This window comes from Opisthocomus hoazin, chromosome 8, assembly GCF_030867145.1.
Source record: "Opisthocomus hoazin isolate bOpiHoa1 chromosome 8, bOpiHoa1.hap1, whole genome shotgun sequence".
NCBI classification, from domain to species: domain Eukaryota; kingdom Metazoa; phylum Chordata; class Aves; order Opisthocomiformes; family Opisthocomidae; genus Opisthocomus; species Opisthocomus hoazin.
In genome coordinates, this window is record NC_134421.1 from 67,718,147 (window position 1) to 67,732,915 (window position 14,769).

General features: G+C 46.8%; 1 protein-coding gene across 1 annotated transcript; it reads right to left on the minus strand.

Annotated features, from left to right (window-relative positions):
• Window positions 1–2,685: 2,685 nt before the first annotated feature.
• ECHDC3 (enoyl-CoA hydratase domain containing 3) lies at window positions 2,686–11,189 on the minus strand. The gene is made up of 5 exons (XM_075427625.1): window positions 11,007–11,189; window positions 10,791–10,912; window positions 8,123–8,220; window positions 4,738–4,938; window positions 2,686–3,208 (listed from the first exon to the last, which is right to left on the minus strand). Exons 1-5 carry the CDS (start codon window positions 11,144–11,146, stop codon window positions 2,882–2,884), a joined length of 888 nt encoding a protein of 295 aa, XP_075283740.1. The 5' UTR covers window positions 11,147–11,189; the 3' UTR covers window positions 2,686–2,881.
• Window positions 11,190–14,769: the final 3,580 nt, after the last annotated feature.

Here is a 14,769-nt window from a genome sequence, read left to right on the forward strand (position 1 = left end):
TACTGCATTAAAAAGGACACGATGAAGGTTATTTGGCTCCAGATTTAACCCTTCTACCTCTTAACTGCTCATAACAGTTCCAAACCTATATAAACTATGTGACTTTATATAAAACTTACCCATCTTTCCTAGTGGTAACACTAAAAGTTTATATTTTTAAAACAACTATTTCCAATGGTCCACGATTTTAAGATTCCTACAGAAACAAACTATTTTTAATGGTGAATTCAAGCTTACGTTTCCACTCCTCAAAATAAAAATAGCAGCAGAACTGGAAACTGCTTTCTTTTCATCCTGAGTGTGCACTGTAGACAGAAGAGAGAATTGCTTTGTGGGGCTGTATAAGTATAAATGGTGTAAGTATTTGTATCACTACTTTGAATTAAAATGTGTAGGCCAGTTAGAAAGAAAAGAGGCTGATTTTTGCTCCAAACTGTCCAGGTCTTGCTCCTGTATAATGAATAACAGAATTTGATTCTGGTACTCGGGCAGCGAAGCGTCATTCAACCCTTTGATCCCAGCAGTGCACCTGACAGGACAGCCCGTTGCTACCATGCGGGAGGCAGATTGACCGAACCATGAGACCAATTCTCGTAGCAGGAGGACAATGACAAGGCTGACACTACCAACAATGGCCTTTGCAAGGTGTCCCTCATATTTAGGTCATCCTGAAGTAGACCTGCAGCAATGGCACTGCATAGCACTTGGCCTGGACTTCCTCTACCTCCATACAGAGCCTTCATGGCCCAAAGACAGAAGTGCTGACTTTTCATTGCAGCCGTTTTTCAGTTCAAAGTGCCCGAAATAACAGGCAGGCCTGCAAGCGGGGTGGTTTTTAGCACGATGCTGAGGATGGTCAGGAGTGTTAGGCAAGGCCTACAAGGATAGTATCAGGACACTGAAGGGCACAGTGAGCCAAAGCTCATGTAGACCCATCCATTCTGGCTAGGAGTAATCGACCCCTGGAGAGAACTGTCCCAGGACTTTACTGGGTATCTGATTGAATCCAGAGGAGAACTGAGGAAGGAACTAACACTCATGCAGACAGGGAACTAAGGACACAGGAGCAAACATACCTTAAAAATGTCCTTCTTGATTCGTGATACTTCTATGTTTGGAATTCTAGTAGCTGTAGGTAGGATTCATCTAACTTAAGACATCTAAGTCTCAGCTTAGCACCTTATGCTACTTTTATGGTCAACAAAGAAAAAAAGACCTATCTATATGGTGATTCACCTGGTCTTTCTCAGACACCTATTTAAGGATGAAATGGATGAGCCTTCATGAATTGGGTACGTGGAACTTCAGAAAAATGTTCTTGCTGAGAGGCTATCTGATGTTGATCACCATGGATTGACACCGAGGCTCATATCATTCTGTATCATCATCAATAATACATCCTTGGGAAATCTGCAGACGATGTGAAATTGGGGGAGTGCCTGACACCCAAAATGGTCCAGCTTCGATCCAGAAAAACCATAATCTAAGGAGAAATGCAAGGTTCTGCACCTGGGGACCAATGACCCCAAGCACCAGCAGAGGCTAGGAGCTGACTGGCAGAGCAGCAGTCGTGCTGAAACCAGGCTTACAGTGGAAGCCCAGCTGAACACGAGCCAACAGCGCACTCCCATCACAAACATGACAAAATGCATACTGAGCAATGCTGACTGGCTGAAAGGGGCCACCAGATGGAGGGAATATTTTGTTCTCCTCTGCTCAGCACTGGTGAGGCCATACTTGCAATACAGTCCAGTTTTGGCACAGCCACTACAAAAGGGATGTGGAGAAACTGGAACCAGTTCACTGGAGGGCTACCGAGCTGGCTACCTAGAGAACATGATCTACAAGGAGAGTGGAGGAAGCTGGACTTGTTCAGTCTGGCACAGAGCAGTCTAAGTGTGGTCTAACCGCAGCCTGTGACTGCTTGAAGAGAGTTACAAAGATAACGGAGCTGAAGCTTTCTCAGTAACGTCAGATAACGTAACAAGGGGCAATGGCCAAAGAACTGCTGCTTCAAGGCTCAGACTGGACATTAAGATTTTTTTTTTCACCAGGAGCATTGCACAGCACTGTGACAGACTACCCAGAGGAGCAACTGCATCCCTGTTGTTGGAGGTTGTCAAGACCATAAATCCGTGGCTCCAGTGTCAGCAAATGCCCAGCTTTGAGCACAAGGATGGACTTTCCAACGAACACATCTAAAATCCTGTGATAAACTGAAAACATACAGCCTCAGAATTACAGTTGGGTCAAAACACTGCCAGGTGAGAGCCTCTGCTGAAACCCACAGGCAGCAGCTTTTGCAGTGTGCCCTCTGTGAAACTAAACACTGCCGAGCCATGCTCAGCCTCACTGGAGTCAACCGCAAAATTCTCGTCGAGCTGGGACAAGTGCTTGACCTGATGGTGGAAAAACAGAGTTTGCTGAGGGAGACAAACCAGTAATACCTAGGGTATGACAAACAGTACTGGAATCCATCATGATATTGCTACCATCATCTCTGGAATGTGTCTAAACCCACTAATTCTCTATTAATAACAATAAATGGAAATTTTCACCCAGAACTATGGTGACAGGTACTGAACAGGGTGCTCTGAGCTCTCTCCCAGTCTTTGTGATTCCCTAGATTACCTGGGACTTTATTAAACTGATTTTTGCAGCACAGAGTTCCTTCTAAAACCAAAGATTAAATTAATTGCTGAAAAAAATCCATTTTGTTTGGTTTTTCTTAACATTTATTATACCCTTAGAATAAATGTTTTGTGTCTTTGGCATATGTAAGAAGAGAAATTTAACTTTCAGTAAGAACAAAACTATAGTTCCCAAAGGCAACTGCATGAAGAATCATAAAGCACAGCTAAGGTTAGCTCAGAAAGAACATTCACTTCTCATCCTGAGAGTGTGACCAGACAGGCTTACGTTTCTGAATAAAGGCTTCAATACCTTCCTGCCCATCTCTCAAACTCAAATTGTCTACCATGACCTGCGTAGTCATTTTGTAAGCAGTATCGAGGTCCTGTGCCATCTGTCGATAAAAGGTGGCTTTCCCCAATGCCAGGATGGATTTGCTGCTTTTGCATATCTTCTGACAGATTTTCATGGTCTCTTCTTCCAGCTTGTCTTCTGGTACCACCTTGCTGACAAGCCCATGCATTAATGCTTCTTGAGCAGAAAGAGGTTCACCCGTGAAAAGCATCTCTAACGCCACCTGAACAAGAAAAAATAGTGTATTAAGTCAATTCAACTGCCTTATTGCTTTGGTTTGTTCGAGAAATTTCAGCCTCCTCCTTCAGGTACAAGTTACTCTTTCGACAAACATAAGATTTAAACCTTTTGGCCTCTCAAACTGCCACGGAGGTGTGAAGAGGTTTCAGCAAAGAGAAGGACTGGGTCTAAAGCTGGCCTTCCTTCAGACCTGCCCACCGATTCCAGCTGTCCTAGGCTGACATCTCTGGGCTTCATTTCAAAAGCCCACAGTCTCTAGTGATTGCAGTAGAATTCAGAGAGATGAGGATGGTCCACAATGTCAAATGACTGAACTTGGTATTTTAAGCTGGGCATATAATAATAAATAAAGACTTACTATGTCAATGTGCAGTATTTGAAAATACCTGTCTTAGTTTAAGTTTGGTCAGGGTGTTTTTAAATATGTCCTTCTTACAGCCACATCTAGTTCAGTCTCCTGCTCCTTCCGGCATCTTGTACTTGAGGTTTCAAATTAAAACATTCCCAGTGACTATTCAGTGTTATATATCAACAAGAATTTTCTTCCATGACTCCTGATGCAATTGACCAAGGCCCTGAATCACAGGAGCTGATTATCCTCATTAGTATCTTCGCTACAAACAATGGCAGCTTTTCCTTTGATAAAAGGTAAGATCAGTAATCCTGAGAACTGTAGGGAATGTTCTTGCTACTTTGAGAAGTGGCACAGAGAAAAGTTTATCCCACACATTTTAAAAAGGTAATCATAAACCCCAGAAATACTGATTCAGAAACACTGTTAGCACACTTGGCAAAACCCCCCCACAGACAGACTGTATTTGAACTGGATGGCCTTACAGACGGGAAATTTAAAGCTGAAGCTCTTCTCCAGCAACTGGACTTGTGCCATTAGGTCCCTGCATCTCAGCTGAGCACACCTGGGCTTGGAGGGTCTGTCCGCACGAATCCAGCTGGATCAGAACTTAAAATTTCTTTTCTCAGTTACGGAAGCTTTACAGATTGTACTATTATTTATGCAGTGAGCAATGTGTAGTCACAATCAGTAGGGAATAAAGCAGGAAAAAAGTACTGGAAGGTTTTAGATGCTATTTAAAGCATGTTGATCTACACCCAGGCAGATCATGCTGGCAGTGAAATGTCACTGCCTGGCAAGAACTGATACCTCGGTGGGACTGATATCCTGAACTTGCAGGGGTTTCCTCATCAGGGGAGAACATCACTGTCTGAAGCAGAGAGCTGTCTGTTGGAAAGGAAAGGGATCGCTGAGCTGGTGTGCTGCTGGCATGAGCTCCTGCTGGTTGGAATCGCATCAGTAGGAAGCAGCTTTCCCTAAACGGAGTTCATCCCTTTATTATTTTTCCCAGTCTACAGAGTTATGAAGACGTCTTTTGCAATGAAGTGTTGTGAATGCTGTACTGCAGGAAAATAAAGTTTAGACAATGGAACTAAAACGCCTAACATGGGAACCTACTTCTCGCAAAATCACAGAGAGTATCTGGGAAGGAAGCCTACCTTCCTTGGAAGAGATCTGCCCAAGGCCACACCTGGTGTGGAGCAAAACAGTCCGATGTTTACTCCAGGAGTGGCAAATTGAGATTTCTCACTCGCCACTGCGATGTCACAGCTTGCCACAAGCTGACAGCCTGCTGCTGTAGCCAAGCCATTTACTTTGGCAATCACTGGTACTGGAAGTTTCTGGATTAAAGTCATAACCTGCGTGGACAGAAGAAAGCAGTCAGTTAGTCCTTGAACCTTGAGCAGTGGCTGTTCCAAAACTTGCAACTGCTTCACACAGCTGATGTGTGCATTTTTCAGCTTTATTAAAAGTTTAGTAAAAGAAGTCAGCTCTCTGAAAACCTTTTTCAATGTACGAGACCACTGCTGTTCCAGTAGCTGCTCCGCTGTGTTCATGTCGCATGAGTTGGTCCTCATAACTCCAGTGGAAATGGAAAACACACGGATGAAAGGTAGAAGCACTTGTTATCAGATCTGCGTGCAGCCTGGGTGCCTCTGCACTGCAGGTGTGCTAATCCTGGCTGTGGGAAGGTGTGTATCCGAGACACACCATCCCCACCTCCATTTGCCCCATAATGGAAAACTGACTGAATAAAAATCTCCGTCCCAAGAAACTAAACCAGCCTATTGCTGACATCTGCATGACTCGAGCCTGGGTTGATCTCACCCAGCACAATCATTGGATGTCTTTCAGGGCTTACTCTGCATTCCAGGGAGAGACTTAACCTGCCAGGAAGCAATTTTTCCTGCTTGCATTAGACATAAGATGGGAAAACACACTCATTCTCTCTCTCATTCTGGTAATTCTTGAAGGTTGGACATCCAACTTCAGATAGCTGAAGTTGAGAAAGATGAATTTGTCTTAACTTTTCTAACTCAGGTTCTCCTTCCACACAGTGGGAATCAACAAACTCACCTAATTTTAATGCCTGAAGACAGAAAACACTAGTTAAATGATTACAGTCATTATCTGGATTAAAAAAAAAATAATCTCCTATCATCACAGTACAGCAAGATAACAACTTCTCATTTGCTACTTCAATGTCTCCAGCAGATAAAGTCTAGCAAATTTTATGGTGCTTAGGTAAAATTACCTACATTTAATCTTCAGTTTGATCAGTCTTTGTCTCTGTTCTTCTTTGTTTAAAAACAAATTTTCAGTGGATCTGGAGAAGCAGACAACAAAGGAGTAACAACACGTGCATGTGTGCAGACAAACAACTACAGAGTACTCTTGTGGGTATAAAAATTCAAAGTCAGCTGCTTCTCCGAAAAACCCCTGGGTACTTATGGTTTTGTATTTGAAAAGCCTCTGGAGAAGCAATATTCTCAGCTGTCTCAAAACTGTATGTGGCGAGTTCTCGGATACTGCATTCTATGGTATTACTAACATTGTTGTATGCGTGGGGAAACAGGTGTAGCAGCTGAGATGATCTGCTAAAGATTACCAGTCGTAGACAGATGTAGAAGCCAAGGGTCCAGAAAAGCAATCCGGTGCTCTGGATCCCCCAGCCCACAATGCTGTAGGCATGTCACTTAGGGTAGGATCCATTCTACTTGACTGAAATTTCGGAAGACACGATCCTGTTTCGGAAGCCCTCAAAAGTACCCTTTCCTCTCTATTGACCAAAAAAAGAAGCAAAAGTCAGTTATTCTACTAGACAACTAAATTTTAGGTATTCATTAGGATCCTAAAATGAATCCTAATTCATTTAGGATCCTAAATTAAATTAATTTCTCTATTTTTGTTTGGCTGTAACATGCTATTATTATTTAACAGTAAGACCTTCTTCCTTCATGAGGATAATAGCGAGTTGTGATTTACAAGAAACTTAAATCCCTTTAGGCTACTCAGGTAGAGAGTTTAAGGCACTCGTCACTACCATCAACATCGGAAAAGGGATCACTTCAAGTGTCATTTCATCTCACATATTTAATTTCTTCCTGAACTTGCATTGCCAGTTTCACAGAAGCATTTAGGTTGGCAGTGATCTCTTGAGATCATCGAGTCCAACCCCCCCTCAAGCAGGCTCGGGTAGAGCAGGTTGTCCAGGACTGTGTCCAGCTGGGTTTTGAGGATCTCCCTACCTCTGAATTTCATGGTCTCAGGAATATTCCTCTGAAATCGGTACACCAATTTTTATTCGTAATAACGCTCCCTTACTAAACTTACTGTACAGGAGGGCACCATTCTCACAGAGAAAGGTAGGCTTGTTTTTAACTCTAAATGCTGACATTCTGTTGTTTTCTGCTATTTCTCTTTATTAATGAAAGATAAGCTTGGTATACTATTCACTAATCCTGAATGTAGCCACAATGCTAGATATACATACAGTACACTTGAAATTCTTCTGGTCCTTAAAGTGAGAAATTTACCAGCCCTTGATTTCATGCTATACGGAATAAGTTTCACATTTTTTCAGCCTGATTTTTCCTATTCTGTGACCCAGGAGCTGCATGGTTCGGTTTTCCACTGACAACGTACTGGTATTCTGTCCTGCAACTGCAAAATTAATATTAAACTATTGCCTGCTGGACTATTGGACCTTGGCTCCTTTCTGAGGAAGGGACTAACCTGTCATTCAGTCATATTCGTGCTTACCTCTGTGATCAGCTTACCAGGATGAAATCCAGGCAAAGCTGCCAGGATGACTGCTTCATGTTAAACTGAAGGCCCTTCAGTGGTAACTTTCATACATGGCTTTTACAGCATTTGTTAAATATGGGCTTGACAAGGTGTATAAAAATCATTATTACTGGAGGAACTAGAACCAAAGGTTTCAAATGACTTTCTGTGGTCATGCTGAGCAAGATGGGGTCAAATTCTAGTGCTGTTACAATCAACGGGTGTTTTGCCATTCTCTCCAAAGGCTCCAGGATTCCCTTTAACTTCCCGACCTCCAGGTCTGTGCCTTTAACAAGAACTTGTATGGTCTGCTGACTGGGCAACCAGCGACTCAGAGGTGTGTTCAGATCCTTCCGTCACATTGTCTGCTCGATGTTTAAGCTGGCCTTGAGTTATTAACTAGATGCTGGGAAAGAACATTTGCTCACAAGTGATCTGAAGGTCGTTATCCCTAGACATCCAGGAAAGACACTGCCCAAATACTCAGCTGCAAGGAGCACTGGCTAAACCAAGGAACACGACATGACTGCACCCGTTGTAGGGGACATGCACATCGGCACGCTAGCACTTTTATTTGCATGTAGAGGACATAACATAATTTTACCAGGATCAGGTATTAAAATGGCAGAGCAACAAAAAGCATGGGATCTGGGGCCACAGTCTGTGCTTTAGCTAGCAGATAAGCAATGCTGTCCCTCCTTAAACCTGTATCATTGCTTGCTCTTAATATCAGGCAACTTGAGCAGAACTGCTTACCTCTGCACATATTTCAAATATTTGGGTATGATGCTTCACATCATCTTCACTTGACAGTTCCTTTAAATCATGGCCGGAACAAAACACAGGTCCTTCAGCTGCAAGACATTTCAGGAAAAGTCAGTCTGAATTAATCAAGAAACCAGTGGTAGCGGGATATCAATGCCCCAGTTAAAGGCATAGAGGGGTCAATGGTCAAAACCAAGGAGCCTGGGAGGGAGTTCTATGCAGAGTTCCCAGATATACTGCCCTCTGGGTTTTGTAACAACTTCAAATAGCCACAGCGCAACATTTAACCACAGTAACACCCATAAACATTTGTAAAGGCCTGGTTTTACTTCCATTCCAAGCTACCTTGGTTAAAAATAAGGCGCTTCACACCTCTCAGCCCAGTTTCTTGTAAGGATACTGCACTAAACAGCTCCTTGGTATAATGTAAACTAGTCAGCTGGAGCAAGGATGGAGTGCTCTGCTCTTGGACTAATAAACACAGCCAGTCTGTATTTATTGTACCCAGCGTTAATGATTAACTTTCGCCAAATAAGCATCAAGGTTTTCGTGTCATGGCATTCAAGGCCACAATGGAAAAAAACAAGAAAAAAGGTTGTTCTGCTAGAGGAGAACCAGAAGGGTTGTTGGGGCGTCTTTTCCTCCACTTCTAAAGTGCTCCAGAGAATCCCAGCAAGCACGGCCAGGGTTTGGGCAGCAAAGAGCAGGTTTCTGCAGACCTAAGTTTTGGATTTGCTTGCCTCCAGTGGCAGCCAAGATCAAAACACCCTTTTTGGGTACGCTACCTTTGGAACAGTTTTCCTTTGTCATGAGGGTATCTGCCATAAGAATAAACCAATGTGATGTTTTTGAATCCTCCAGAACTCCTCAGGTATTTGTACGGATGTGACATTTGCCCCTACAGCTACACAGCCACAACCTTACCTATGCATTTATTTCTCATGGACCAGATTACTGTGGCACAGTCTATCCAGAAATCACCACGCAGTTAACATCAGTCAGCTCATGGGATCAGCAATATATATCTGGAAATTAATCACATCTGCATTTGCGCCTCACTGAAGAAGAATCCACTGCAAAGCCTGTGTTAAAGGCTCAAACCATGCCCTGAGCAGTCTTTTATTTTCTTGAGATTTCTTCTTTTGCATTCCATCCAGCAAGGGAATTGGAAATCAACAGGTACATGCAAATTATTTTTAAACTAAAACAAAAAAATAAATGAAATTGTGCTCACGAACTCCCAGACTACTGTAGTCCCAAAAAGGAACCTTGAATGTTTCACAAAATTTGTAACTGCTGTTTGAAACGTTGAATACCTATGTATTTAAACTCACCCCTGTGAAGTGAGCTTACTTCCACTCTCGTGTGTGTGGGCACACGCATGGTGTTTTCCTCTACGTACAGGAAACCGCAGCATCCTAAATTAATAAACCTATTTCTCCAAGATGTCTGGAAGGGGGGCAGGGGAAGATTATTTTCAAATAGCAGGGCAAAAAAAGCTCAAGTTTCATTACCTTTAAGAACAGGTTAATACCTAAAGGGAAGAAAACTGTAATAGCGCTGTGAGATAACGTTTTGCACCTGCAGGTTACGGGTGACTGCAGTATCGGTATTCTGGTCTCTCGTTCATCGGAGAGTTTTAAAACCAGTTTTGACAAACCAGTGGCAAAGCTAACGAGGCTGGCCCTGGCTTAGAGCAGAAGAACAGAGCATGCGATTCGAAGAAACCTTGTGAGCCCTGTCCATGACGACTGGTACCTGCCACCGAGGGCAACAAGTGTCACACCAGCTCGGCACGCGCCTGTGCGGAAACCTGGCTCTGGGAACGTTATTTCTTTGTAGAAATCACAGAAGGGTTTGGGTTGGAAGGGACCTTTAGAGGCCATCTAGCCCAACCCCCCTGCAGTGGGCAGGGACATCTTCAACCAGACCAGGTTGCTCAGAGCCCTGTCCAACCTGGCCTTGAATGTTTCTAGGCATGGGGGATCGACCGCCTCTCTGGGTGACCTGTGCCAGTGTTTCACCATCCTCATGGTAAAAAATTTCTTCCTTATACCTAGTCTAAATCTACTGTCCCTTAGTTTAAAGCCACGGCTCCTTGTGCTGTTGCAACAAGCCCTGCTGACAGTATTTCCCCCATCTTTCCCAGAGGCCCCTTCAGGCACTGGCAGCTGTTCTCAGGTCTCCCCGCAGCCTTCCCTTCTCCAGGCTCAACAGCCCCAGCTCTGATAACCGTTAGCACCCGGCGTTTGTTCTGTTTCAGGCGTTCTTTATGCACGGTTTTGAAGCTGGTTATTCCACCCAGCGACTGTCTGACAGAAGCTAAAAGCTCGTGGACCCCGTGAAGGCGCTGCACGACCTGACTGAACCCCCGGCATTCCGACACGCGCTTCTGCAGCACCGCTCCTTCGACACGAGCAGCACGGACACAAACGCGCCGAGGCAGCCGTCGCCTCTTCACGCTGCGCTGCAGAGCGAGGGATTCGGTAACTCCGCGGGACAGTCTGTGCGGGACACCCCGTGCCTCCCCGGCCCGCGAACCGACGCGCCAGTCCCTTCCCATTTTCCCTATTTCTGTGGGAGATCTCGGGTTCAGCTCCGTGTCACCCGGTTTTCCTCCTTCCCCCCCCGCCCCCCAGGCCGTGGCGGCGGGCAGTACCCGCAATGACGATGACGCGGAGGTCCGGGCCCTTGGCGTCGCGCAGCAGGTCGGCGCGGAGGGCCTGCAGCATGGCCAGGGAAAGCGCGTTCCTCCTCCGCGGGTTGTTCAGGGTGATGGCGCTGCAAAAGCCCAGAAGCACAAACAGGGCCCCTGTGAAACCAACCAGCCCCGGAGCCGCCAGCGCCAACGCCAAAGCCGCCACCGCCCCCTCACCGCACGCCCGCCGCCTCCCGCCGCACCGTCAGCGGCTCCGCCGGGGCCGCCCGCCCCGCTCCCGCTCCCGCTCCCGCCGCGGCGCTGCTGAGGGCGGCGGCCAGCGGCCTCTTCAGGCCCCGCAGCGCGGCGGCGGCCATGGCTGGCGGCGGACGGCTCGCTACCGGCCCCTAGGCCCGCGGCCTCCCGCCCGCCCGCCCCCGCCGCGCCGAGCCAAGCCGGGCCGCGCCTGCCCTGCCGCCCGCCCCCGCCGAGGCGGAGCCGGAGCGCTGCGGGGAGGCCGGCCCCCTGCCTGCGCTGCCGGGGCGGTGGATGCGGCCGGGGGACGGAGCTTCCTGCGCCCCTGGGTCCGGCTCTCGCTCGTCGCTCCCCAGACGGGGCCAGAGCACGAGTCTGAGGAGCAGCGGCTGAGGGAGCTGGGGCTGTTTAGTCTGGAGAAGAGGAGGCTGAGGGGGGCCTTATTGCTCTCTACAACTGCCTGAAAGGAGGGTGCAGTGAGGGGGGTGTTGGTCTCTTCTCCCAGGTAACTGGTGATAGGATGAGAGGCAATGGCCTCAAGTTGTGCCAGGGAAGGTTCAGATTAGATATTAGGAAGAATGTCTTTACTAAAAGAGTGGTCAGGCATTGGACCAGGCTGCCCAGGGAGGTGGTGGAGTCCTCATCCCTGGGGGTGTTCAGAAAACGTGTAGATGTGGCACTTCAGGACATGGTTTAGCAGGCACGGTGGTGTTGGGGTGATGGTTGGGCCTGATGATCTTAGAGGTCTTTTCCAACCTTAATGCTTCTGTGATTTGGGAGTTGGACTAGATGACCCACAGAGGTCCCTTCCAACCCCGAACATTCTGTGATTCTGTGATTCTGTGATGATTCTATAAACATGGCAGCTGTAGAACCAGCAAGACCTCCTGGGACCTCCTGCTGCGGAAGACTGGGTGGGATGGTGGCGTTCGTTAATGGGTGTCTTGGGGATGTTGGAGGGGTACTGACAAATGTTGACATTTTTTGCTGTAATTTCTGCAGATTCCACTGAGTGTTTGCATCTTAGGACCACAGGATGGAGATGAGTGTCCAGCGGAGGGCTACGAGGATAGTGAGGGGACTGGAGCATCTCTCCTATGAGGAGAGGCTGAGCGAGCTGGGCTTGTTCAGCCTGAAGAACAGAAGGCTGCGAGGGGACCTAATATATACTTACAAATATCTGAAGGGTGGGTGTCAGGAGGATGGGGCCAGACTCTTTTCAGTGGTGCCCAGTGACAGGACAAGGGGCAATGGGCACAAACTGAAGCACAGGAAGTTCCGTCTGAACATGAGGAAGAACTTCTTCCCTCTGAGGGTGATGGGCCCTGGAACAGGCTGCCCAGGGAGGTTGTGGAGTCTCCTTCTCTGGAGATATTTAAGACCTGCCTGGACAAGGTCCTGTGCAGCCTGCTGTAGGTGACCCTGCTTCGGCAGGGGGGTTGGACTAGATGACCCACAGAGGTCCCTTCCAACCCCTACCATTCTGTGATTCTGTGATGAGGACCGCGCTGAGAAAACCCATCACTGACACTAAGCTGGGATTTATCATCAACGGAGAGGCCAGTTGTGTTATGCAGAAAGAACGAGCTTACTCTGAGGCCGAGAGTGACTGGCATGGGATGAAATTCAGTGCTACAGGGCTTGGGGTCACACACTTGGGAACCCGTAAGATCATTTATTCAGTGGGAGCTCATCATTTGGAAACGGTTGTGGAGAAGACCTTGGGTGTCTTCGCTGGTTCCACAAAGGCAGCCTGTAATGTGTATGATGTGTCCAAGAAACAAAAAGACATAGGTGGTTTTAAGAGGTGATTTTAAAATTAAAATGTGATTTTAAAATTCAAAGTATTTTAGGGATATACAGGTACATTCACAGCTCATCTTGATTGTCGCTTCTGGTCACCCACATTCAAGAAGCCAAACTAAAAGAGGGGCAGAGAGAAACAGAGCACAGAATGGAGACTGTTACGAGGGATGAGAGGAGCGTTGTTCCCTGAGTCTAGCAAAACAAATACGAGAGCACCTGTGACTGCAGTCTCTAGAGGATGGGCGTTTTGCAACCTGAGAAGGCAAAAAGCTAGGTAAGGTGGAGAACTACGCTGGCACTACAGCAAACGAGTGCGCACTGAACAGGAGCAGCTTTGAGCCAGAAATGAAGGAGTGGTTACTGCCACCAGAGGAGTGGGGCTGTGGAACAGCCCTGCCGTAGAAGCCACACAGGTAAAATCTGGGTTCTTTTTTTAAGAGGGAGCTTAGGAGGCTTCTCAAAGGGGTTATATGATGTCTCTGCCTAGGTTACTACAGGGATGGATCTGGGGAGATGTGTCCCTCTCCATCTGTGTTTCTGCTGAACTCCAAAGCTCTCCTTTGCCAGCTACTGGTACAACGCATAGTAAATCTTTCTAGTTTGAGATGCACAACTCTCTGCCCCAATTACTCAAAATAGTTCTAGAAAATGTCACCTTGCAATACAATCTCTCACACTTCCTTCATTCTTCTGTTTTCTGTTTACTTGCAAGAGTGATGACCTCTCCTTCATAGAATGATAGAATGCTTTTGGTTGGAAGGGACCTTTAGAGGTCATCTAGCCCAACCCCTCTGCAGTGGGCAGGGACTTCTTCAACTAGACCAGGTTGCTCAGAGCCCTGTCCAACCTGGCGTTGAATGTTTCCAGGGGTGGGGCATCAAACACCTCTCTGGGCAACCCGTGCCAGTGTTTCACCACCTTCATGGTAAAGAATTTCTTCCTTATGTCCAGTCTAAATCTACCCTCTTTTAGTTTAAAACCATTACCCCTTGTCCTATTGCAACAGGCCCTGCTAAAAAGCCTGTCCCCATCTTTCCCGTAGGCCCCTTCAGGCACTGGAAGGCTGCTGTAAGGTCTCCCTGGAGCCTTCTCTTCTCCAGGATGAACAGCCCCAACTCTCTCAGCCTTTCCTCCTAGGAGAGGTGCTCCAGCCCTCGGATTATCTTTGTGGCCTCCTCTGGCCCCGCTCCAACAGCTCCATGTCTGTCCTGTGCTGAGAGCTCCAGAGCTGGGCACAGGACTCCTTCACCGGATCGAGCAGTCTCCTGGGAAAGAAGCAGCTGTGTGGATGGGGCAGCCAGCAAACCACCTCATCTGCTGTCATATGCCGACAGGCCCAAAGACCACACAGCGTTGTTCCAAGAGATACGGACTGCCCAGTCATGATCCCCCACTCTCCCTTATCACACCTACTCATTGTGTATCCTTTCTAAAGCTAGAAGAAAGTATTAGCAATTTAAGTGTTTTATGCACATGCAAATCTTCATTGCTTGTGCTCCATTTTCTGACTGAGCAGTAGGTACCCTAAAATACAATAGATACATGTCCAGCATATGTTCCTTGCGGATGTAAATCTGTGCTCCTGCTTCCTGTTCTCCCTGTTCTTGTGATCTCTTGCAAAGTACTTGTAGGTTCCCAAATGTTTGCACCAGTGTCTCTTGAACCCCTGCAGCTTCTTCCAACTGTAGTGGCAATTGTGGCTTTTCAGTTCTGAGCATCAGCTTCATAAAAGAACCACTTGAATTTTGTGTTTAATAATATATTTACTTATACAGATAGTACCGGCTTAGTGTGCTGATGCACTTTCTGCTTACTGATTGTATATCGCCTCAGAGAGTGACGGGTCGGATCACTGGGCTTTGTGGCTCTGCTGTAATCGCAGTAGTGGGTTTAGGGACATTTTAAAGTGTTGCAGGACACTGACAGGCCTGAGAGCCGG

What these genes read in the sequence shown, in the direction of transcription:
- ECHDC3 (XM_075427625.1), bottom strand. Translation starts at nt 11,146, where the DNA reads ATGGCCGCCGCCGCGCTGCGGGGCCTGAAGAGGCCGCTGGCCGCCGCC. An exon ending in CGGGAGGCGGCGGGCGTGCG is followed by an intron (nt 10,913 to 11,006) that starts GTGAGGGGGCGG and finishes GGGCTTTTGCAG; the next exon opens with CGCCATCACCCTGAACAACC. An exon ending in TATTTGAAATATGTGCAGAG is followed by an intron (nt 4,939 to 8,122) that starts GTAAGCAGTTCT and finishes CTGTCCACGCAG; the next exon opens with GTTATGACTTTAATCCAGAA.